This window comes from Balaenoptera physalus (genome assembly GCF_965194825.1).
Source record: "Balaenoptera physalus genome assembly, chromosome: 17".
Lineage (NCBI taxonomy): Eukaryota > Metazoa > Chordata > Mammalia > Artiodactyla > Balaenopteridae > Balaenoptera > Balaenoptera physalus.
In genome coordinates this window covers 6,712,471-6,735,938 of record NC_138895.1, presented here as the reverse complement: position 1 = coordinate 6,735,938, position 23,468 = coordinate 6,712,471, and the positions used below count along the sequence as shown (strand labels likewise).

Sequence of the window (23,468 nt, the reverse complement as noted above, 5' to 3'; positions counted from 1 at the left end):
AATAAATCCACTTCTTACCTATCATCTTGCCACTCACTGAATTCTTTCTGTGATGAGACATAAAGAACCTGAGTTTCATTAAGTCCTGAAACCAGGTGTGTGATCTCAATATAAAAGACAGTGGGTTCAAGTCCCAATCTGAGTTATGTGGTTTCACAATCACCTTCATTTGAGGTAGGTATTATTACCTCAAACTATGGTTGTCAGCAACTCAAGGTCAAGGTAAGACTGGCTCAAGGTTTTCCTCAGCTTCAGTGGAAGTCCAATGTCCTAAAACTTCTATTTCCTGAGGGACATCCATTTCAAAGTAACCTCTCACTCAGCCTCCACTAAAAATTTTTACTTGGCTGTATATCCTGAGAGTTTTTTCCCCCATGTCTCCCCTGGTAGATATCCATGTGAGAAAACCATGGAAATTTGCTACTAAATTTAATTCACACACACACAAACAGAAGATGTTATCCTCCCCTCGCCCGCCACCCAATCACGGCACTCGTTGGAATGACCTGTACAGTGAGTACAGGGACTCAACATTAAGAAGTTATGCAGGAGAGAAAGCAACCAAGGAGACTGAGAAAGAGGAAGAAGCAAGGTAGGAGGAAAGCAAGGAAACCGTGGGGTCTCGGAAGTAAAGGGGGAAGAGCTCCGACGAGGAGCTGTGTTGAAGGCCATGTTCAACTGCACTGAATTCTGCAGAGCGTTCAGAAGATCGAGGGTGGAGAAGTGACCAGTGAGTGTGGTGAACTGACGAGAAGCATCAGAGTGGAACCAGAAGTCAAGTGGGATGGATCGATGACCAGGCAGGGAGAGAAAATGGAGACAGCATGGGAGGCAGATGTTTCAAGAAGTTTCGCTGAGAATGGGGAGATGGAGGGGAGATGTGGGATAACGGGAACATTTTTTGAAAACTATATTTAGGGACCTCCCTGGCGGTCCAGTGGTTAAGACTCCATGCTCCCAATTCAGGGGGCCCCGTTTCGATCCCTGGTCAGGGAACTAGATCCCGCATGCTGCAACTAAGACCCGGCGCAACCAAATAAATAAAAATATATTTAAAAAAAAGAAAACTATATTTATATTCAGTGGGAATGGCTCAAAAGTGAGGGAGAAATAGACAAAGCAAGAGAGAGAAAGAGGGAAGAGAGAAAGGATAATTACAAAGGCTGTGTTGAGTGGGAAGGAGAAGTTTGCCTTTGATGGGAGCAAATATACTTCGAAAGAGCAGGAATGAAGAGAAGGGAGCAGATGCCGGGGGCTGGTGATTTGGGGTGGGAGGGTGAGGGAGCTCCCGCCTTAGTTCTCCACAAACACACACCCTGTGACAGCAGAGGCGTATCCTGCTGAGCTGTTGTTCAAGAAAATCCCTTTGAGTGAGTTTCCTCCCCTTCTCTTGTTGAAGATAAGGCTGGGAAGTGCAAAATCACAAAAAGGGGGTGTAAATGCCGTGTCTCCATCTGCTGGCTGGCAGTTATCTTAGCAGGAGACCAGGAGACAGATGCCCTGTCCTTCCTGATGACTGTATTTCAAAGGAATGGCGTTCAAGTCCTTGAGAAAGGCTCTCCTGGGTTGTAAGAGATACAAATACATCTCAAGGGTTCAGAGAAAGAATTCACAGCTGTAAGTCCTTTTTAGTAAATGCCCTAAGAAACAGCGGTCGGGGCCCATGTCAGGTGTTGGCTATAACAAACAGTAAATTCTTTGGGCAGCCTTGAGCTTTCTCAGGCAGGCACTTAAGGGGGTTTGGGGTCATCTTAAGGATGAGGCCTTGAGCTGTCAGAAACTGTTAGTGTTGGGACTTCCCTGGTGGTGCAGTGGTTAAGAATCCATCTGCCAATGCAGGGGACACAGGTTCGAGCCCTGGTCTGGGATGATCCCACATGCCGCGGAGCAACTAAGCCCGTGTGTCACAACTACTGGGCCTGCACTCTAGAGCCCATGAGGCACAACTACTGAGCCCACGTGCCACAACTACTGAAGCCTGTGTGCCTAGAGCCTGTGCTCCGCAGCAAGAGAAGCCACCACAATGAGAAGCCTGCCCCCGCTCGCTGCAATTAGAGAAAGCCTGCGCGCAGCAACGAAGACCCAATGCAGCCAAAAAAAAAAAAAAGATAGTTGTTTAAAAAAAGCTGTTAGTGTTTGTACAAGTCTTTTGATGTGGCGGGAGGGTGGTGGGCAAAATCATTTGTGCTGAGGGTCTGTAGTTTTTCTAGGCCAAGGCTGAGGCCTAGTTGAGAAGAAAGCTCAGAGGGGCGTGGCTAGAGTTCGGTCAGGGAGAGAATCATCACTCTCCACCCAGCAGGGTCACATCATCCTTTATCGTTTAACTAAATGAAGAAAACTTGCATGCTGTTTTCTTGCCTTATTCCAGCCAAGATGAATTCTCTCTTCCGAACTCATAGCATCTATTGTAGTACTTCTCATATAGAAAGTTATCATGTTGTACCTCTTGGCAAATTTTATTATCTTATTTCATCATGTACCTGCTCATGTTTGTCTTGGCTACCCGACTACATCACAATTTCCTATAGGAACATTGGGCTAATGTTGCCAACATCTTTTTACAGTATAGATTCTGTGTAGCACTTGGTCATTACAAAACAGGAGGAAAGGGGGCAGGGCACAACCTTTAAAAGAATGACATAGCCATAGGACATGACAAAAATTGGTGAGAACCAACTAGGTCCAACTAGGCAGAAGATTCAACTTCCAGTGGACCTTGAGCCTCGTATGCTCATTGTAATACATTAGCAAGCTCAATGACACACCCACCAGCACCATGACAGTTCTGAGGCCAACCATAAAAGGTTGAAAAGTGGGCAGTGGCCCAATTCCTGGAAAACCCCACCCCTTCCCCCAAATAGTTGGAACAATCCTCCCACTCATTAGCCTATGAAATTACCCAGCCCATATTTCGGGCCCTCTCGCCTTCTGAGATGGCCCACACTCTTGTCTGTGGAGGGTGTATCTCTCTGAATAAATCAACTTCTTACACATCACTTTGCCACTCACTGAACTCTTTCTGTGATGAGACATAAAGAACCTGAGCTTCATTAAGTCCTGAGACCAGGTGTGTGATCTCAATTAAAAGACCGTGGGTTCAAGTCCCAATTTGGGTTTTGGCTGGGTTCCAGTCCTGGCCCATGGGTTCAAGTCCTAATATGAGGTCCACGGTTTCAATTAGACTCAATCCAGGTCACAGGGCACCCATGTACCTTTATTCATTCCAAAAAAATTGTAATGGTGGCCACCTTATGCATATTGTTTTCCACATACTAGAGAGCTGAAATACACATTGACCTTGAAGCTTTAAAAATTTAACCCTTCAGAACCTGGTCTGTAATACAATATTAGGTATGTGTCAGCATATACACAACTTAAAGTTTGTTATTTAAGAACCCCTCAAAGGTGAACAACCACAGACTCATTGTTAGGATATATTAAGGAGTCATAACTCACATCCACTAGGATAGCTATAATCAAAAAGTCAGATAATAACAAGTGTTGCTGAGGATGTGAAGAAATTGGAATCCTTATACACTGCTGGTGGAAATGGAACTCCTAGGTATGTAGTCAACAGAAATGAAAACATTATGTCCATACAAAAACTTGTACATGAATGTTCATAGTATTATTCATAATAGCCAAATGGTGTAAACAAACTGAAGTGTTCATCAACTGCTGAATGGATAAACAAAATGTGGTAAATCCATACAATGGAGTATTATTCAGCCATAAAAAGGAATGACGTACTGTTACCCGAAAACTGGGTTCACCTCTTGGTGGGTGTAGAGGCAAAAGACACAACCAAGCCAAAGACTGGGAGAAGAAAGGGTTTATTATGACTTGCAGTGAATAAGAACACTGCGAGTGTTTCCTAAAGCAGTGTCTCTCCAAACAACAAAATTAGGGAAGTCCTGTGCTATGGGTACATGCATATTCATGAAGGGGCTTGGGCAGTAGGCAGAGTCCAAACTTTAGTTGATTGAAATCGCGGGTCAGAAAAGGTCACCATCATCATCCCTTAGATTCCACTTGATCTGGTGGTTGGGCACCGGAGACGGGATTTAAATTCTGCAAAACAGCTCAAGGCAGTGTTTTAGGCTAGTCTTTACCATTGAAATAGAACTGGGAGTCTTTACAACTGATTTGTTATCTTTGCTGTTGTTGCTTCTCCTGCCTGATAAGTTTGTCCTTTTATTCTCTTAAGTTCATTATTACTGAGACCGGTTCAAGGACAAGCATTGTGTCCAGGCTTAGATCACCAAATGCTTATGTCAAGAAAGCCATGCCTGGTTCCCTTTCTCTGTGGACCCCCTAACCCTCTCTGTTTACAGTATTGAGAGGAACCTTTAAGACATTATGCTAAATGAAAGAAGCCAGACATAAAAGGCTATATAATCTATAATTCCATTTTATGAGATGTCCAGAATAGGCAAATTCCTAGAGACTAAGTTGACTAGTGTTTGATGGGGTTGGGAGGCTTGCAGGGATAACTAAAGGGTATTGGTGGGTGGGTTTCTTCAGGTGGTGCAAATGTTCCAAAACTGTGCTGACAAACCTAAGTTCGTGGGCCTGACGCACAGTAAGGCCGAGCAAACTGAAAACGTCAGAGTCTGGAGCAGAGAAAGGCTAACTGCAGGGGCCAGCCGAGAAGAACCGGTGGCCCGTGCTCAAAAGACCTGAACTCCCTGGATGGTTTCCAGGGAAGAGTTTTTACAGGCGAAATTTGGGGTGAGCAAGGAAGGGTGTGTGACTTATCTGATTGGTTGGTGGAGGTCACAGGGCGGAGCTCCAGGAATCCTGGGCTCAGCCTGAAGTTACCATCCTGCACCTGGTTGGGGGCCTTAGTTCCTACAGGATTCTGAGCTCAGAGATAGATTATGTGTTTCCCTTGAGGAGGAACTAGGAGTTTGCTTTGTAGAAGCACTATTGTTTGACTGCTTTTCCTTTGTTTCTGCCTTCCCTCACTTCCCTGATTAGTAGCTGTTTGAATCTGCCCTTTGCAACTCAGGGAAGGCCTAGGAGACCAAAGCCTTTTTCTTCAAACAAAAAACAAGGAGCACAAGGCTTTGGTACCCAGGATCCTCCAGCCCCGCGGGTCCTGCTTAGTTTCAACGGTAAAGATAATTGGACATATCTGTGAATATACTAAACACCATTGAACGGTACACTATAAATAGCTGAATTATTTGGCATGTGAGTTACATAAAGCTGTTAAGAAAAAGAGAAAGTCATGTGACTAATTGTTTCAATTACCAAGAGATAAAAGGGCCAAATGTTATTCGGAACCCCTGTGGCCAACAAATTGGCAGAGATTACGGGCCGGCTTCCGTCTTCAAGCGTAAAGTAGCGAAACGGAGCTGCGGGGTGGCTGGTGAAGCGGCGGACGTTTGGGGCCTAAGGAGCGACCCTAGGCCGGCCTCTGGGTCCCGGGCACCCGGCGGCTGAGCTCGGGGCGCCTCGGGTGACTGCGCGCCCCTCCTCCGGCCTGAGTCACGGCGCCCCGAGTCCCCACGCCGAGAGGATGCGGCGGTGAGCGCTGCCGGACGCCGGGCGCAGCGTGGGCTCCGGGCCGCCAGCGCCGCCGCTCGGGACGCCAGGCCGCAGGCGCGCTTTCCCGGCCGGGCCTCGCAGGCCTGCTGCCGGGCCCGCCTCCGCGGCTCCCCGACCTCCTCGGCTGGCGGCGCAGCGGAGCGGCGGAGGAGTCCGAGCCGGAGCCGGAGCCTCGCGCCCCGCCCGCCCCGCCCGCGCCGCCCTCCCTCCCTCCATGGCGTTTATCCGGAAGAAGCCGCGCGAGCAGCAGCTGCAGCTCTACTCCAAGGAGAGGTGAGCGCCCGGCCCCGGGGAAGGGCCGAGCCGCGGGCAGAGGCCAGGCCCGCTGGGGCCCCGAGGCCGCGGGGGCAGGAGCGCGAGCCGGACCGGGGCCCACCCCGCGGCGTAGCCGAGCGCAGGCGGAGCCCGGCCGGCCACGCGGGTCCCGCCGTCGCGGTGCGGCTCACCCGGAAGGGGCCGCGCGCGGGTTGGGGGGGGGCGTGGGGTGTAAGTGGGCTCGGCGGACCCCCGACGCCCACCCCCAGACCCCCGGCGCCGGGTCCCAGCGCTCGGCCCCATGCCGCCGGCTTGTACTCTCGGGCGGCACCGCGCGGCTCGGGGACGCCCCGCCTGCGGGGTAGACGCAGGTGCCCCCCATCACCGCGCCTTGTTACCGCCGACTTCAGCCCTCAAGCAAATGCCTGGGCAGATCCCTGCTCTCCTGGGCTGGGAGAGAGCCTCTGCGGGAGGCCTGATTCTGAGAAAAGCCCAGGTCCAACCCGCCAGACGTTGTCTGCCGAGCAGTGGACCTTATTGTAAGTGCATGTGAAGGCTCTGAACTCCTGAGCGCTGAGGCACGACAGTCATGATCACCGACATCCCGGTGAGGCTTTGGGGTCCCACGAGCAAAGGCTGAAATGGCCTCGAAGCAGTTATGGTTCAAGAGTTTCTGATCCTCAGCCTCCAAGGGGGTCCCTTATGAGAAAGCTCACTTTTCCAAGTAGACGTCCAGTGCATTTCTAGTGAAACAGCTTGCTGGTCCTTGGGTCTGTGGTCCCAGGTGCCAAAAGGAGCTGGGAATGAGTCATTTTACAGAGAATTTTGGACGTGGGAGCCAGTTTCTCGGAATGCTGCTAGCCCGTCCGATGTTGTGTGATCAGTGGGGACTAACGAAGCAGGTTATACATGAGATACAAGGGCAGACTTTAAAGCTTGTGCGATCTTGCAGCGCCCACACTTCTTTGTATGGGGATTGACTGGACCCCGGTGCAGACATTCATACCTTTTTCTCATCTCTAATGTTGGCCTCTGCCAGGATATCCACAGCCTGGAATTTCATTTTCCACTGTAGAGAAGAAGATATACCAAAAAAACGTATCTTGGATAGGGCTTCCAAGAACGATTTTGGTAGCGTGATTAGGCTTTATCCACAGACAGGCTTGTTTATTGAGTAATGGTAACTGCATCCTGAATAAAGTAACTCACTCTTGTGAGAGGCTGTTGGGACTTCATTTGTAACGCTTGTTTCATGTGGCGAGAGCATGAATAGTTTCTTTGTTGAGTACCAACAACGTTAAGACTTGGTGTTCTGTATTAAATAGATGAATGTTCAAATTTACATTGTAAGAACTTTGAAACACTTGAATTGCCATCATGTTCTATGATCTAAGAGTCATTTGTAACAATTCTATGGCTTTTTGATATACAGGGAATCCTGCTTTCTTTAGACCTGCCAGTTATTTCTACGACAGTAATTTGTGTTTAATTTGGTACAAGCTTGTACAGCTCTGCAGCGTCACACAGATCTTAAAGTCTCCACTGGCATTTCTGTGTATAAGCTGCTTTGTTGGTATCCATTGATCGGGCAGTGTGACAGGCTAGCAGCACTCAGGGATGACTGTAGCTCTCACAACAAAATAATTATTCATCAGTCAGGAGGCAGCAGCTGTTCTTAAGCATCGGTAATCTGAAAAAGTCAGTGCCACGTATTTTTATTTGAATCCTACTTCCTGACTCACCAAATTCTCTAATGCCCTGCCCCGTGGCTTTGCAACCTTGGGTTGATGGTTACACTAACCAGGATGGTGTCCCTAGAATAGCAGTTTAAATGACAGGAATATGTCTCACAATCAAGCAGTCTTTCTAAATCTTAGAATTCTTTCTGAAAGACAAGAGTATTTTACTTTTTTTAATATTTATTTGGTTTTTTTTTTTTTTTTTTTTTGGCTGCATTGGGTCTTAGTTGCAGCACATGGGATCTTTCGTTGCAGTGGGCTATTTGTTGCAGCGCGCGGGCTTCTCTCCAGTTGTGGCGCGTGGGCTCCGGAGCGCGTGAGCTCTGTAGTTAAGGCGCATGGGCTCTCTTGTGGTGCAAGGGCTCAGTAGCGCCGCAGCATGTGGGATCTTAGTTCCCTGACCAGGGATCGAACCTGCGTCCCCTGCATTGCAAGACGGATTCTTAACCATTGGGCCACCAGGGAAGTCCCAAGATAAGAGTATTTTAAACCAACTTTATTGAGCCCCAAGTTTACCGTGGCTGCACAGGTTTTTTTCCCCTAGCTTATCTCTTTGTGGCAATAAACACCATTTAGCAAAATGATGGACAGAGGTCATTGCCTCCGGCATACCCAAGAGAACTGTTACTTTCCTTGGAACTGTTTCAGAGGTCACCATGAAAGCCTCACTTCTTCGGAGTTGCAGTTTCATTGGTCCCTCTCACGCTGCTTTAGAGATTTGAGATTTCTACTGCTACCCAATAATGACCCAGAAAGGAGAAACTTGAAGTTAGCACCAACTTCATACTAAGAGAAATAAATGCTGATATATTTAGAATAAGTGATATTTCTACAAAAGTAGAAGCAGAGAGGCTGTTGGGAGATTCTTAGATTGGTGGCTTAGACCAAGGTGGTGGCAGAAGAAATGGAGAAAAATGGATGGATTTTATTTTTTATTTGTTTATTTATTTATTTTTGGCTGTGTTGGGTCTTCGTTGCTGCACGCGGGCTTTCTCTAGTTGCAGCGAGCGGGGGCTACTCTTCGTTGTGGTGCACAGGCTTCTCATTGTGGTGGCTTCTCTTGTTGTGGAGCACAGGCTGTAGGCGCGCAGGCTTCAGTAGTTGTGGCACACAGGCTCAGTAGTTGTGGCTTGCGGGCTCTAGAGCGCAGGCTCAGTAGTTGTGGCGCACGGGCTTAGTTGCTCCGTGGCATGTGGGATCTTCCTGGACCAGGGCTCAAACCCGTGTCCCCTGCATTGGCAGGCGGATTCTTAACTACTGCGCCACCGGGGAAGCCCATGTGGATGGATTTTAGCTGTTTTTAGGAAGTAGCATTGATAGGCCTTGGCCGAGTGGGCTGCATGTAGAAGGTAATAGAGGAAGAATCCCAGCTTGGAGTTCTCAGGTAAAATACAGGATGCCCAGTTAAACTTGAATTTCAGATGAACAGTGAGTAACCTTTTATATAAGTATGTCCCATGTGATATTTGGTACGTACTTATACTAAAAAATGTTTGTAATTTATCTGAAATTCCAATTTAACTAGGTGTCCTGTATTTTTACTTGCTAAACATAGCAGTTCTACTCTCAGGTTTCTGATTTAAACAACTATACAGTGGTATCATTTATTGGTGATGCTATAAAGAAATGCTTTGGGTAGTTTTCAGTATTAGAAAACAAGAGGTACTTGGCTATTCAGATTAAGTACACTGTTATCCTGCTTAAGACTTAGATGGAAGGAACCATATTGATCTTACTGGTGTTCTAAAATGTCCATTGCAGGTGTAAAGATAAATCCAAAAAAATCTAAAAAGACAATTCATATATCTTCCCTTGGAATTTTTGGGAATGGCAGATGTGTACAGTGGGCTAGCATATGAGGATATTCTACAAACAGCTGCTATTTAAGATATTTCTATTTCAAGATTTAGGAGTAAGCTAATTGTTGTATATTTTTTTACCTTCACATCTAGGAGTGGTGTGGTGGAACCACAGCTGTTTTCTTTTTGGATGATCTAGAAATTGAGATAGTTGAGGCATGTCCCCACTGGAAGAGAGTCAGTTTTCTCTCTACAGTGTCACAGAACAAATTACTTAGCTGTGGCTTGTAAGCTGTCATTCCAGGATAAAACATGATGATTATGAGTTCTGTATTGGGCTCACATATTACATTAATCGTTTTACAGGCATTCCTTAGACTTCAACTTTGCTTCAAACATTCCATGTGTGGATAATTCTCTTGTTTATGCTGATATTAAATTTCTTGGCTGATATTAAATATCTTTTACTTAATAGGTTTATTTTGTCAATTGATTCTGTATTTGTTATACTGAAAATACTTGCTGAGATGGCAAAGTGATTTGTTAGACTCTGGTTTAATCTTTCGTTTTTAAGACTGGTCATCCTATTCCTCTAATACCTCTCTGGGATTTGCCAGGTGTCGAAAATGGAGATAAACTGCAGAATCAGCGCTCAGTTAGTCAGGACTGCTGATGGGCTGAGAGAAGTCGACATAAATCCTAGTTCTTTACATCATAGTTATTTTTCTTACATAACAAAAAAACAGTGAAAGTGGAAATAAATGTTGCTAATTTTTTGATTAACTTAGCATTTATACTGGCTTTACCCAAAATCCGTTACTAGCCTATCACCTTATTCCCTTATTACTGTCTCAAATTAGCGTCTTCCAAAATGGCTACCTTTTAAGAAGACACCAGAATCTCCCATAAATGGATTTTGAGTGTGTTTGCTGTGTGGTTTTTCAAATGTGATATAAAATGGGAGTGGGCATTTAAGGAATTCATCGCTTGGTTTTTTCCTAAATGCCACTGTGATTTCATCTTTTACTCATCAGATATTTAACATTTCCAACTCATAGATTTTGAAAATTATCTTTTTTTTTTTTTTTAAATTTTTTAACGTGTTCAGTGAATGGAATCTGTATAATACTAATACTTTGAAATTTTGTATTATGACTTAGTATGTAGTCAGTCTTCACAAATGTTGATGTGAGGTGGAAAATAGATGTATATTAATATTGGTACAGGATTCTGTATATATATCTATTATGTTAAGCTTGTTGGTTGTTTAGATCTTGAATGAATTTTTTCTGATTGAGAGAGGATTCATGGTGCTAACTTCACCTTGTATTTCTAGCAATTTCTGCTGTAACTATTTTCAGGGTATGTTATTAAGTCTATTTAAGCTTAGAATTGATGTCTTCATAGCAGATTGAATCTTTCATCAATGGATAATGACCTCCTTATTCCTAGTAATGATTTTTTTCCTATTTTGTCTGATATTAATATAACTATATTAGTTTTCTTTTGGTTATTTGCAGTATATATAATTTTTCATTCTTTTACTTCCACCTTTTCTTGTCCTTAGATTTTAGGCTTATTTCTTATAAATAGTTTGTAGTTGGGCTTTTTATTAATTTGTTCTGATATTTCTTGTCTTGACAGATTAGTCCATTTACATTTGTTAATATGACCAATTTATTTGGAATCATTTTTACTCTTTTATTTTGTTCTTTAATTTTGTCTTATTTTTCCTTTGTTTGGATTAACTAAGATCCCCTTGTTCCCTTTCATTTTTCCTGAAGAGTGTGGAAGTTATATATTGTTTCTGTTTTTCTAGAGCTTACCCTCGAAATTTTAACATTTATATTTAACTTAAGGTCTGAGGCTACTCATTCTCCTTACCGTCCTTCCTAACAATATTGGGACCTTGGAACACTTAATTCCTGTTGGCCCATCTTAAATTATAGTCTGTTATTGTCCAGTATTTTCAATATATTTTAAGCCTACAAATTAGACATTATAATTGTTTAGTTAATGCTTGTATAGTTTACATGCATATTTACCATTATCTTGGCATTCCTTCTTGCATATAATATCTTCCCTACAGAATTTTCTCTTTCCTGAAGAATGTCCTTTAGAAGTTCCCCTGATGAGGGTCTGATGACAGTAAACTCTGTTTGTTTTTGTCTGTCTGAACATGTCCCTATATTGTTCTTGTTTTGAAAATCGGTTTTGCTGGATGTATACTTCTCTCAGCCTTTTGAAGATTCTGCAAACGAAGGCAAATGGCCAGGAATATGCATCAGGCTTTTGCTGGAGCAACAGTGGTGGGGGAGACTCAACACAGGAGAGAGAGGTCAGTAACAGATGCGCTGTGCCCTCCTGGTGTGGCTCTTAGCTCCCTGGCAGGGTCAGGCTGCAGACTCCCGGAGAAGCCTGGACCCCGTGGGGTGACCCAGGGCTGGGACACAGCGGAGGTACGCTGTGATGGAACCTTGCTCGCCAGGCCCAGTGCGACATTTGTGGCTGTGGGTAGGACTGGTCCCTTCCCTGGCTTGACTGGGGGCTGTCTAAGCGTTGCACTTGAGTCTGCATAATATGGCCGGGTAGGTTCACGTGTCTGTGTTCATGGTTAGGGAGCTGCCAACACTTCCTCTGGCATGATTAAGGTACTGGGGTCCAACCTTGTTTTTTTGTTTAGTTTTTTAATATTTATGTATTTATTTATTTATTTGGTTGCGCTGGGTCTTAGCTGCAGCAGGCGGGCTCCTTAGTTGCGGCAGGTGGGCTCCTTAGTTGTGGCATGTGAACTCTTAGTTGCGGCATGCATGCGGGATCTAGTTCCCTGACCAAGGATCGAACCCGGGCCCCCTGCATTGGGAGCACGGAGTCTTATCCACTGCGCCGCCAGGGAAGTCCCAGGGGTTCAATCTTGTTGACCCAGACTGTTGCCTTTAACACAGGTCAGGGCAGGTCTCTGTGGAGCTTTGTGGGCGGCCACCTTCCGTTCTGGGAGACCAGCCTGCAACAAACCCCTGTCATTCGTCTCATTGCTATTTGTAAGGAATCTGCCTTTTCTCTGGCTGCTTTTTAAGATCTCTTCTTTGTAGTGTTTTGCTGTTTGTCTATATAGACATTTCCTTCTATTCATCTCTCCTGGATGGGGTTCCTAAAGCTGGAATAGTTTTGGAAAATTTGTAGCCAAGCCTTTAGCTCTTGGAATATTGCTTCTCCCCATTCTTTTAATATCTCAAAATGACTGTTTAATACTTATCTTGATTTTTTCTGTGCTGCATTGTGGCTTATTTAAATCCATCTCATAGTTTACTAATTTTTTTCTTCTAGTTTCCTTTAAACTTATCCTCGTAATGATCAGATACAGAAAATAATTATCTGTAGCCTTTATAGGTTTCATTGAGTAGTTTGCTACTTGTACTGACCTCCATTCAGTAATCTTACTTCCTCACTTGATTTATTATTTTGGATTGTGGCCTTTTGTTCCTTGAGTTATTTTCGGGAATTCTTGGAGATCTGGGTTTAAAGTGTATTTTTCCAGAAAGCGTTTGCATGTATATCTGCCTGGGGTTGGGGGAGAGACCACAGTGGTTTGTTTTGAGTTTTATTGGGCTAAAAAGTTAGTGTGAATTCTAGCCCCAAATGTGTGTCAAGGCAGGCTTGTGGTTTCAGACTCTAAAGGAAACTTCTTTTGTCCCCAGCCCAGAGCCAAGGTCCTACCATATCCCTCTGGGGAAGGTAGGGTGGGTGGTTTTTTATTTCTACCCTCAAAGGGTGTTACTTTAGGGATCCTAGCTTTTTCTACTCCCTCCCCCTCCCCCCATGACTGTCCCCTCCTGAATTCAGGCTCTGTTACTCAGAGCTGGGAAAAGACTGCTGCAGTGCCTGCTGACTTTTGTTTCTCTCTTCTAAGACTTTCCCTTACTTTTCCATCACCTCAGCCAAGCATTTGAAATTTTTAGCAATTTATCCAGCAGTTTTAGAGAATCTGTATCGAGATTGTTTCTTTGGGCATCTAATCTGCCATGATGCTGGAAATGGAATTCCTGCTGATTTCTTTAAGACCAGGTTTATTTAATCTATAAACCCACTGGTTAAGAAAGGACTTTTGAGGTAATCTAATCTATAGCTCCCTCCCCTCGCTTTATAGCTGGAGGCCTGAGTAAGCAAAGTGGTTTGACTTAAAAGTCCAAAAGCCAAGACACAGCTGCACTAAGCCTAGAGCAAATGTCCTCTGATCCAGTCCAGCCCCTTTTCTGCCACAGCATGCTGCTTCTGTTTTAAATCCTAGGCCAGTGCTTATTTTTACGGTATCTCTGAAACTTAGAATGATCCAGGAATGCTCCACGCCTGGTTTATGGCGACATTAGTACCTTGTTACTAAGTGTGGTCCATGGGCCATCCCATCAGCTCTGCCCGGGAAGTTGTTAGAAAATACAGAATTTCAGATTCCACTCAGATCTTCCGCATCAGAATCTGCTTTTTTTTTTTTTTTTTTTTTTTTTTTTTTTTTATTATTTATTTATTATTTTTTTATTTTTTTTGGCTGCGTTGGGTCTTCGTTTCTGTGCGAGGGCTTTCCAGCCGCGGCAAGTGGGGGCCACTCTTCATCGCGGTGCGCGGGCCTCACTATCGCGGCCTCTCTTGTTGCGGAGCACAGGCTCCAGGCGCTCAGGCTCAGTAATTGTGGCTCACGGGCCCAGCTGCTCCGCGGCATGCGGGATCCTCCCAGACCAGGGCTCGAACCTGTGTCCCCTGCATTGGCAGGCAGACTCTCAACCACTGAGCCACCAGGGAAGCCCATGTCTTCTTTTTTAATTTGATTTTTTTCTTTTATTTTGGCTGCACCACACAGCACGTGGGATCTTAGTTCACCGACCAGGGATCGAATCCACGCCCCCTGCATTGGGAGCACAGAGTCTTACCCACTGGACCACCAGGGAAGTCCCCCAGAATCTGCATTTTAACAAGATCCCCAGGTGCTTAAAGCTCGAGAAGCACTGTTGTAGATTACAGTAATTAAGCATTCACCTAGATTTCTTGTTGTGTGTTCCTTCAAACTGTCTTCCACCTTTATCTTCTGGATAGTGTAGAGAAGGCTCATGGAAGCATCCTGCCTGGGGCTGTGACCCTTGGTGAAGAAATTGAAAGACTTTGAGAGCATAGGTGATGCTTTGGCCATTTGTGCTCACAGGCTGTTGAGACTTGAAACTAGAAACGACTGGCTTTATGGGTGGTGTCAGTGAAAGAGATTTCGATATCTGAACCATCTTGGCCCGGAAGTAACTGCGTCTCACATAGTCAAAGGAGAATGTAATTTCCTAGGGTCTGATAGAGTTTTAAACTTACTCCCAAGGGAAGGGATCAGAAGGCCAGATGAAATAGTGAAATTGGTTACGCTGGGGGACAGCGGGCACGAAATGCTGCTCCGGGGGGAAGGGCCAGTAATTTACATGAGGAAACAATTGGTTCAGGGACTAGAAATAATATTTTATCCCTCAGATGTCTCTTTGCAAAAATGCATAGAACATGGATAATAAAATGAGTCAAGTTTTATTACAAAAGGGGATTAATATGTGTTTAGGTGTCACTGAAGCTTGATGGGATGGGACTCAAGATCAGAATCGAGCGCTAAAAAGCTGTAGACCTATTCAGAAAGGGGAGACCCATTAGGAGGTGAGGCAGTGGGCTCTGCAGGCCAAGAAGATCTGCGTCTGCAGGGGGAGTCCATGAACCACACGGAAAAACCCAGAGGACTTACTGGAAAGAGGAACAGAGATAACATAGTTGTGTTCATTTGTTACAGGCCACCTAAGTGGGTGGAAAAAAATGGTGGATGTGTACCTGATGGAGATTGAAAACAGGAAGTGGCAACACAGAAAATGAGAGCCCTTACCTAGCCAAAGCTTGATGAGATCTAATTCCCGTTCCTTGCCTTCCCTTGTTGAAGTTTTAAATTATTTTAAGGCAGAGAACTTGAGAACTTTTCAAAATTCTGAATATTAAAGAGTAATTAACCACGTAGCAATGACAGAAACCATCACAAAAGGCAGTCGTATCAAGTTATTTATTGTTGAAGCCCAGGGGGATTAAGAAGGATTCTGACATGCATAGAAACTAAATTTTTCAGAAGGTAGATATTGTAAGTTTCAAGGAAGGGGAAAAAAACAGGATCATTACTGGACAGTTCTGAAAAGGATATTGACCTAGGAAGTTTGTCAGACTGTCAGAAATATAATTCAGAACGTCCAATCCAAATGGTCTTTGGTGAAGAGTTACAAAAAATCAGACAAGCAAATAAACATAGAATGGTGGTACACGTAGTGTTCCTCCGAGCTTACAATTTTTTAAAAAAAATATATAAAGCAAGAAGGGCAACAACCAAGGACAGATTAAGAGGATGTCACAGTCCTATAAATTAGCATCAAGAAAGTTAAAGCCCCAGAGGAGTGCTGGCTTTAAACGATGCTACAGATTAAAATATATATATGTATTTTTTAAGTCTCCTGAAGTTGTGTGTAAAACTAGGCTCCTGCCTAGGCCCAGCCCAGCAGTGTAAAATATTACTCATGACAGAGGAAGTGGCTCTTATTTTGTATTCTATTAATAATACCATCAGACTGAAAGTGACAGGCTAGACTTTCAGAAGATGGGTAAAGATGCAGAAGGCACCCATGTGCCTAGGTCTCCTGGTGTAAACCCCTGGGAGAGTTTGAGTTTGGAACCACAGCATGTTTCCATGATGTAGGAACTTGGAAAGGTGCAGAAAGAGCATATGTGCATAAGTAGGTTTAGTGCTAATTCTAGATCAGACAGATTTTTATAAACGGCTAGAAGAGGAAGTTGTCATCCGTCTCCAGCATGAATTCAGTATGAAGTCATCTCATGCTAATCTGATCTTTTTTGACAGAGTTCTGACTGGTAGGTCAGGAAAATGCAGTAGATGTAGTTCAGCTGAACTCTGGCAGAGAATAAGGTTTGGTTTTGTGATGTCTTACTAGCAGAATTGAGAAAGGAGAAATTGATGTTCGTATCGTTAGGTAAGGTTTGTTTGACTATTCAGAGGTTGCTGTCAAATGTATTCTTGGGGGCACATTTCTAACAGTGGGTCACAGGACAGTGTTCTTGTCTCTTAAACGTTTTCTTAATTCATTCCTTGTTTCAGAAGCCATTTTAAGAAGCTTACCAAAAATGCCCAGTTTAGTTCAACCAGCTCTTTAGGTAGTGGGGGCCCTACAGTCTAGCTTAATCCAAGGATAGTGGGGTGTTCAGAGGAGAGATGCAGATACAGGCCACTCGGGCCCTTTCTGCCGCCGTGCACATGTCACTAAGGTGTCCTGGCACTTTCTGTGGTCTCACAATCCTCCTCAGCACAGTGAAGCTACATCTGTGCTTTTACATCTCCAACTAGAGAAATTATTGACTAGCAAAATCTTCTGGCTCCATTATAAATACTGTTTATCAACAGGCTGTTGAATAATTGTTGGGTAGCCGTGAATGCAGGGTTAACTCTGAGGGCTGCCTGGAGTGAACTTGTTTTACGTTGTTGGTTAAGTGTTGAACAGTATGCTTTGCAATTTAGGTGACATGAGGATGGGACAGCATCTTTTTCAGGAAAGTTAAATTGCGGAATGAGTCAGTTTATGTAAAGAAAATGTCACTACACCTCTGTAAAGATGGAGTAAACTAAGAAATACCCAGGAGCAGGGCCCCGAGTCTCCTAAAGAGATAATTTACAGTCTGATACACCACTAATGAGGGAGATTATAAAAGTGTTTTTATTTATTTATTTTTTTCTTTTTTTTTTTTAATTTTTTTCTTTTTAAATTAATTCACCTATTTTTGGCTGTGTTGGGTCTTCGCCCCTGCGCGAGGGCCCTCTCCAGCTGCGGCAAGCGGGGGCCACTCCTCATCGCGGTGCGCGGGCCTCTCACTATCGTGGCCTCTCTTGTTGCGGAGCACAGGCTCCAGACGCGCAGGCTCAGTAGTTGTGGCTCACGGGCCCAGCCGCTCCGCGGCATGTGGGATCCTCCCAGACCGGGGCTCGAACCCGTGTCCCCTGCATTGGCAGGCAGCCCCCAACCACTGCGCCACCAGGGAAGCCCTATTTTTATTTTTTTTTAAAGCTTGGAACCTTTTACTCCATGGAATGCACTTTGAAAATCATTGTTCAGAACACCATGAAACTTTACTGTAATGCTTTTTACATACAAAAATTTTCAAGCAGGTATAACTGAATACTTCAGTAAAAAGAAAAAAATAAACTCAGAAAAGTTTCTTAATCCTTTGGCTTTGAATAATATGATTTGGTTATATCCCTTTATCATGTGTTTTACATTACTTACAAAATAGACATATTGGTAAATTAAGGAGGATATAATTCATTTACCAAAATAATGACTTTGGTCGTACAATAGCTGATGTGATTATATTTTTATTGGCATAAAAAACACATAAGATACTTAAATAAAATTTTTAAAAATCCAAAAAGAAACTTAAATACACACACACCTAAGATTTACTCTTTTAGCCATTTATAAGTCACGGTACAGTAGTGTTACGTATGTTCACATTGTTGTGCGACAGACAGATCTCTAGAACCTTTTCATCTTGCAGAACTGAACCTCTGTCCCCACTGAACAACTTGCCTTTCTGCCTCCCCCCAGCTCCTGGCAACCACCATTCTCTTTTCTCTTAGTAAGAGTTTAACTACTTTAGATACTTCATGTAAGTGGAATGATGTGGTGTTTGTCTTTTTGTGACTGACCTACTTCACCTAGAGTAATGCCTTCAAGGTTCATGTGTGTTGTAGCATGTGACAGGTTTTCCTTCTTTTTTTAAGGCTCATATTCCATTCTGTGTATATGCCACATTTTCTTTATCCATCTATCCATCAGCGCACACTGAAGTCGCTTCTACCTCTTGGCTACTGTGAGTGATGCTGCCGTGAACATGGATATGCAAACATCTCTTTGATAGTATGTTTTCAGTTCTTCTGGATATATATTTGTAAGTGGGACTTTTGGGTCACATGGTAGTTCTATTTTTATTTATTTATTTATTTCTAAAAATATTTATTTATTTGGCTGCACTGGGTCTTCGTTGTGGCATGCAGGATCTTTAGTTGTGGCATGCGGGATCTAGTTCCCTGACAAGGGATCGAACCCGGCCCCCCTGCATTTGGAAAGCGGAGTTTTAACTACCGGATCACCAGGGAAGTGCCTTCTATTTTTATTTTATTTTCAAAATTTTGTTGGAGTATAGTTGATTTACAATGTTGTATTAGTTTCAGGTGTACAGCTAAGTGATTCAGTTATACATAAAGATATATTCATTCCTTTTCAAATTTTTTTCCCATATAGGTTATTACAGAATATTGAGTAGAGTTCCCTGTGCTGTATAGTAGTTGCTTGTTGGTTATCTATTTTCTGTATAGTAGTGTGTATATGTTAATCCCAGGCTCCTGATTTATCCCTCCCCCACAACCTTTTCCCCTTTGGTAAGGTTGTTTTCAAAATCTGTGAGTCTGTTTATGTTTTGTAAATAAATTCATTAATATCATTTTTTAAAATTAGATTCCACATATGAGTGATATATGATATGTCTTTCTCTGACTTACTTCACTGAGTATGATAATCTCTGGGTCCATCCATGTTGCTGCAAATGACATTATTTCATTCTTTTTTATGGCCAAGTAACATTCCATTGTACATATGTACCTCATCATATTTATCCATTCCTCTGTCGATGCACATTTAGATTGCTTCCATGTCTTGGCTATTGTAAATAGTGCTGCAGTGAAATTGGGGTTGTATGTATCTTTTCAAATTATGGTTTTCAGGACTTCCCTCGTGGTGCAGCAGTTAAGAATCCACCTGCCAATGCAGGGGACACGGGTTTGATGCCTGGTCCGGGAAGATCCCACATGCTGCGGAGCAACTAAGCCCGTGTGCCACAACTACTGAGCCTGTGCTCTAGAGCCCATGAGCCAAAACTACTGAGCCCACGTGCCACAACTACTGAAGCCCGCGAGCCTAGAGCCCGTGCTCTGCAACAAGAGAAGCCACCACAGTAAGCCTGCATGCCGCAATGAAGAGTAGCCCCCGCTCGCCGCAACTAGAGAAAGCCCGTGCACAACAACAAAGACCCAATGCAGCCAAAAATAAATAAATAAATAAATTTATTTATTTAAAAAAAAAGAAGAACAACAAATTATGGTTTTCTCCAGATATATGCCCAGGAGTGGGATTGCTGGATCATATGGTAGTTCTATTTTTAGTTTTTTTAGGGAACCTCCATACTGTTTTCCATAGTGGCTGTACCAGTTTACATTCTCACCAACAGTGCAGGAGGGTTCCCTTTTCTCTACACCCTCTTCCAGTACTTATTGTTTGTGGACTTTTTGATGATGGCCACTCTGACTGGTGTGAGGTGATGCCTCGTTGTAGTTTTGATTCTGGCTCTAGGCGTGGAGCATTGGAAGCCAAGCCTTTTAATGAACAAGAGTCAATAAAAATGTCCTGGTTGCTGGAGCAATTAGGTGACTTGAAAGGGCTAAAAAGAATAGCTAAAGAAGCAGGTAATGAGAGATATGTGAATCCGTGAGGCTATGATGGAGGATAGAGGTCATAGGCCTACCGGAGGGAACCTGAATATGGTAGTTCTATTCTTAATTTTTTGAGGCACCTCTATACTGTTTTCCATAGCAGCTGCATCATTTTACAATTCCACCTGCAATTTCTTCACATCCTCGCCAATGTTTGTTATTTTTTTAATAGTGTATGAGGTTTTGATTTGCATTTTCCTGATGATTAGTGATGTTCAGTGTCTTTTTCATACACTTTCTGGCCATGTGCATATCTTCTTCTCTGGAGAAGTGCCTATTCAAGTCCTTTGCCCATTTTTTTTTTTTTTTTTTAAATTTTATTTATTTATTTATTTTTGGCTGCGTTGGGTCTTCGTTTCTGTGTGAGGGCTTTCTCTAGTTGCGGCAAGCAGGGGCCACTCTTCATCGTGGTGCGCGGGCCTCTCTTGTTGCAGAGCACAGGCTCCAGATGCGCAGGCTCAGTAATTGTGGCTCACGGGTCCAGCTGCTCCGCGGCATGTGGAATCTTCCCAGACCAGGGCTCGAACCCGTGTCCCCTGCGTTAGCAGGCAGACTCTCAACCACTGCGCCACCAGGGAAGCCCTGCCCATTTTTTAATTGGGTTAATTTTTGTTGTTGTTGAGTAGTTGTAGGAGTCCTTTATATATTCTAGATATTAAATCCTTATCAGATATGGTTTGCAAATATTTTCTTCAGTTTTATAGGTTGCCTTCTCAGTTTGTTGACTGTTTTCTTTGCTGCATAGAAGTTTTAAAATCTGATGTAGTCACATTTATCTATTTTTGCTTTTGTTGCCTGTGCTTTTGGTGTCGTATCCAAGAAATCATTGCCAAATCCAGTGACATGAAGCTTTCACCTTATGTTTTCTTCTGGGAGTTTTATAGTTTCTGGTCTTAAAATTAGGTCTTTAGTCCATTGTGAGTTAATTTTTATATATAGTATGAAGGGTTCAGCATCATTCTTTTGCATGTGAATATCCAGATTTCCTAACATCATTTGTTGAAGAGACTGTCCTTTCCCCATTGTGTGGCTTTGAATCTCTTGTCAAAAAGATCCAGAGTTATGAGAGTTTAGTTCTGAGCTCTCCATTCTGTTCCTTTGGTCTATATGTCTGTCTTTATGCCAGTACCACACTGTTTTAATACTGTAGCTTTGTAATATCTTTTGATATAGGAACTGTGAGGCTTCCAGCTTTGTTTTTCATTCTTGATTGTTTTGACTTTCTGATTCTATGAATTTTAGGATTTTTTTTTTTTTTTCTATTTCTGCAGTAAATGCTGTTGAGATTTTGGTAGGGATTACATTGGATCTGTAGATGGCTTTGGCTGGTATGGACATTTTAACAGTATTAAAAATAGGATTATATCTTAAAAATTATATGGAAGAGCCGGTTGTCTATGAAGGCTATTTTTATAGCAACAAAATTATGCCATTGTCTTATTGACGACTACTTATTTTACCCTCTCTCTAAGAGGAGGAGTGGGGAGAGGAAGAAGGAGGAGAGAGGGTTGCATAGCTCCAGCCCAAGCAAAAGGTTTCAACTTATTAATATACAAGCTAAAAGTAAGGGCCAAAGTACTTAGTATCTCTCTGATTTATACCTTCTTGGAAATTATCTCGGGCATCAAAGGACGCTCCTACCAATCTGAACTTTTGTGGTTGCACTGAAATTCAGAATAAGTATTAATAGTGAGCATTTTACACTGAGCTCTGGCAGTTTAGCCTATGATTAATTCTTGTTCATGGATTTTAAAATGTAGAACAGGCCAATAAAAATTGCCTGTTTTGATGGTAAAGCTAGTTCCCACTGTCATCATTTTTAATTTATGAGTTATTTTTCTGTTGGTTCAGTTTGTTTTAAAGCAAGCAGTATCTTGTTTCATGGATATAATTTCTTCTTTGTAAGGATATTAATTATAGTCTTTTGACCTTTTCTTCTGTTCATTGTCTCTAGTCTTTCAAGCTGTGTTCTTCTGCTTGTTTGGTCTAGTTCTTTCACATTAGAGGCTGGTGATCTTGGGGTGTCCATTCATATTTAAGGGTGAAGCATGTAATTCTGTCACTGTGGGTAGGCCTTTTCTGTTGGGCTTCAGTGTGGGATGATGTTGTAGAAGGTTCTTTGAAATGTTAGTATCCATAGGTCTTTTCTCTAGGGCTATTTAGTTTTTTCCAAAAATAACCCACAGTCTGCTGCTTGGAGTGTTATATGTCTTCCTGCTTTCTGTTTAATCACTATCTTTTCATGAAATAGTGCTGCTCTCCACTGTGCTTGATGCCTAGTTTGGAGTCTCTTGTTTAATTTTGGTATTGAAAAACCATGTGTAGGGAGAACCATCAGGGTAGGAATCTTGGCTGCTGGCCTCATTTGGACTTTCAACCATCCCCCTAGGCTTCATCCCTACTTTCTTGGTACCTGATACCTGCAGTTGTAGAACTTTTGGTTTTCTCCTGGTTGGTACCTTTTCTGGAGGCATCTGCTCTTCTGGCTTCTGATCACTGCTGATTCCTCCCATCTGCTTTCTGTGTCTCACAAATTTATTGGTATCTCTCATCTGCTTTTATGTCTCTCTAATTTCCTTTAGTCTGTGGGTTTTACTATTTTTTTTGGGGTGGGGGGTTACTATTTAAAAATTATTTTTGTTCATATTGTAGTGTTTTTCCAGAGGGAGCAGAAATAAACATTTATGTTTATTCTGCTGTATTTAATCTAGATGTCTTCCTCTAAGACACCGGAACTTGAAGACGCATCTCAAGTACCACACTTTTCATGAAAACTTCTCCCCGTAACTCTGGATGCCGTTGATGTTTCCTGGTCCTTACCACAAAACAAACAAAACAGTTGTTTTCAGTTCTTTGCCATATATTTGTTTCTGTGGCCATGCAACTAAATTAATACTTTTTCTGTTACTTTATTTTGTTTTTAATAGTTTAAAGTACTTAAAGCTTTAAAAAGAACTGATTTTCATCCCCATTTGGTTCAGCTTACTTGTTTTATCTATTAAATACCTGTTGTGTACAAAGCCTTAGATTGGTTATAACAGGAATATCTAAACATCTGCCTCTCAGAGGCACTGGTCTTGTGGGAGTAGCAAGAGAAACTCACCCACCCACGAGCCATGACAGTGGAGAATGGTGTGTGGTGGGGAAAAGGGGGTGGGGAAGCCTCGTGTGTAGTCATGGGGAACAAAGGATGAACACTCTGTAGGTGGGAAAGCTCCGAGCTCTGTTCAGGCAACAGTAATTTTTGTTGTTGTTGTTGTTTTATTGGAGTATAATTGCTTTACAATGGTGTGTTAGTTTCTGCTGTACAGTGAAGTGAATCAGCTGTATGTATACATACATCCCCTCCCTCTTGGACCTCCCTCCCACCCACCCCCATCCCACCCATCTAGGTCATCACAGAGCAGGTTCCCACCAGCTATCTGTTTTACACATGGTTTTATTTCATGAAATTTGGAGTTTCTGTAAAGGAATAATAAATCCACCTGGTAAACAATTTTATTTATTTTATTTTTGGCA

General features: G+C 43.1%; 1 protein-coding gene and 1 long non-coding RNA gene across 7 annotated transcripts in view; one reads left to right on the top strand and one right to left on the bottom strand.

The window, feature by feature from the left end:
• Window positions 1-3,817: 3,817 nt before the first annotated feature.
• On the bottom strand, window positions 3,818-5,369 carry LOC309646621. Its single transcript, XR_014255478.1, has 2 exons — window positions 5,257-5,369; window positions 3,818-4,071 (listed from the first exon to the last, which is right to left on the bottom strand). It is a non-coding gene; the product is annotated as an uncharacterized lncRNA (long non-coding RNA).
• Window positions 5,370-5,377: 8 nt separating this feature from the next.
• The window catches only part of NSMAF (neutral sphingomyelinase activation associated factor), a 64,532-nt gene continuing 46,441 nt past the window's right edge, over window positions 5,378-23,468 (top strand). For 4 of the 6 annotated variants that reach the window (XM_082433003.1, XM_082433002.1, XM_082433001.1 and 1 more), the window contains exon 1: window positions 5,378-5,826. In XM_082433003.1, the coding sequence (XP_082289129.1) occupies window positions 5,768-5,826 (59 nt within the window). In that variant the 5' untranslated portion in view covers window positions 5,378-5,767. Of the gene's footprint in view, window positions 5,827-11,584; window positions 11,685-23,468 lie in introns of all 6 variants that reach the window. The other 2 variants (XM_082433000.1, XM_082432999.1) reach the window with 1 other exon arrangement.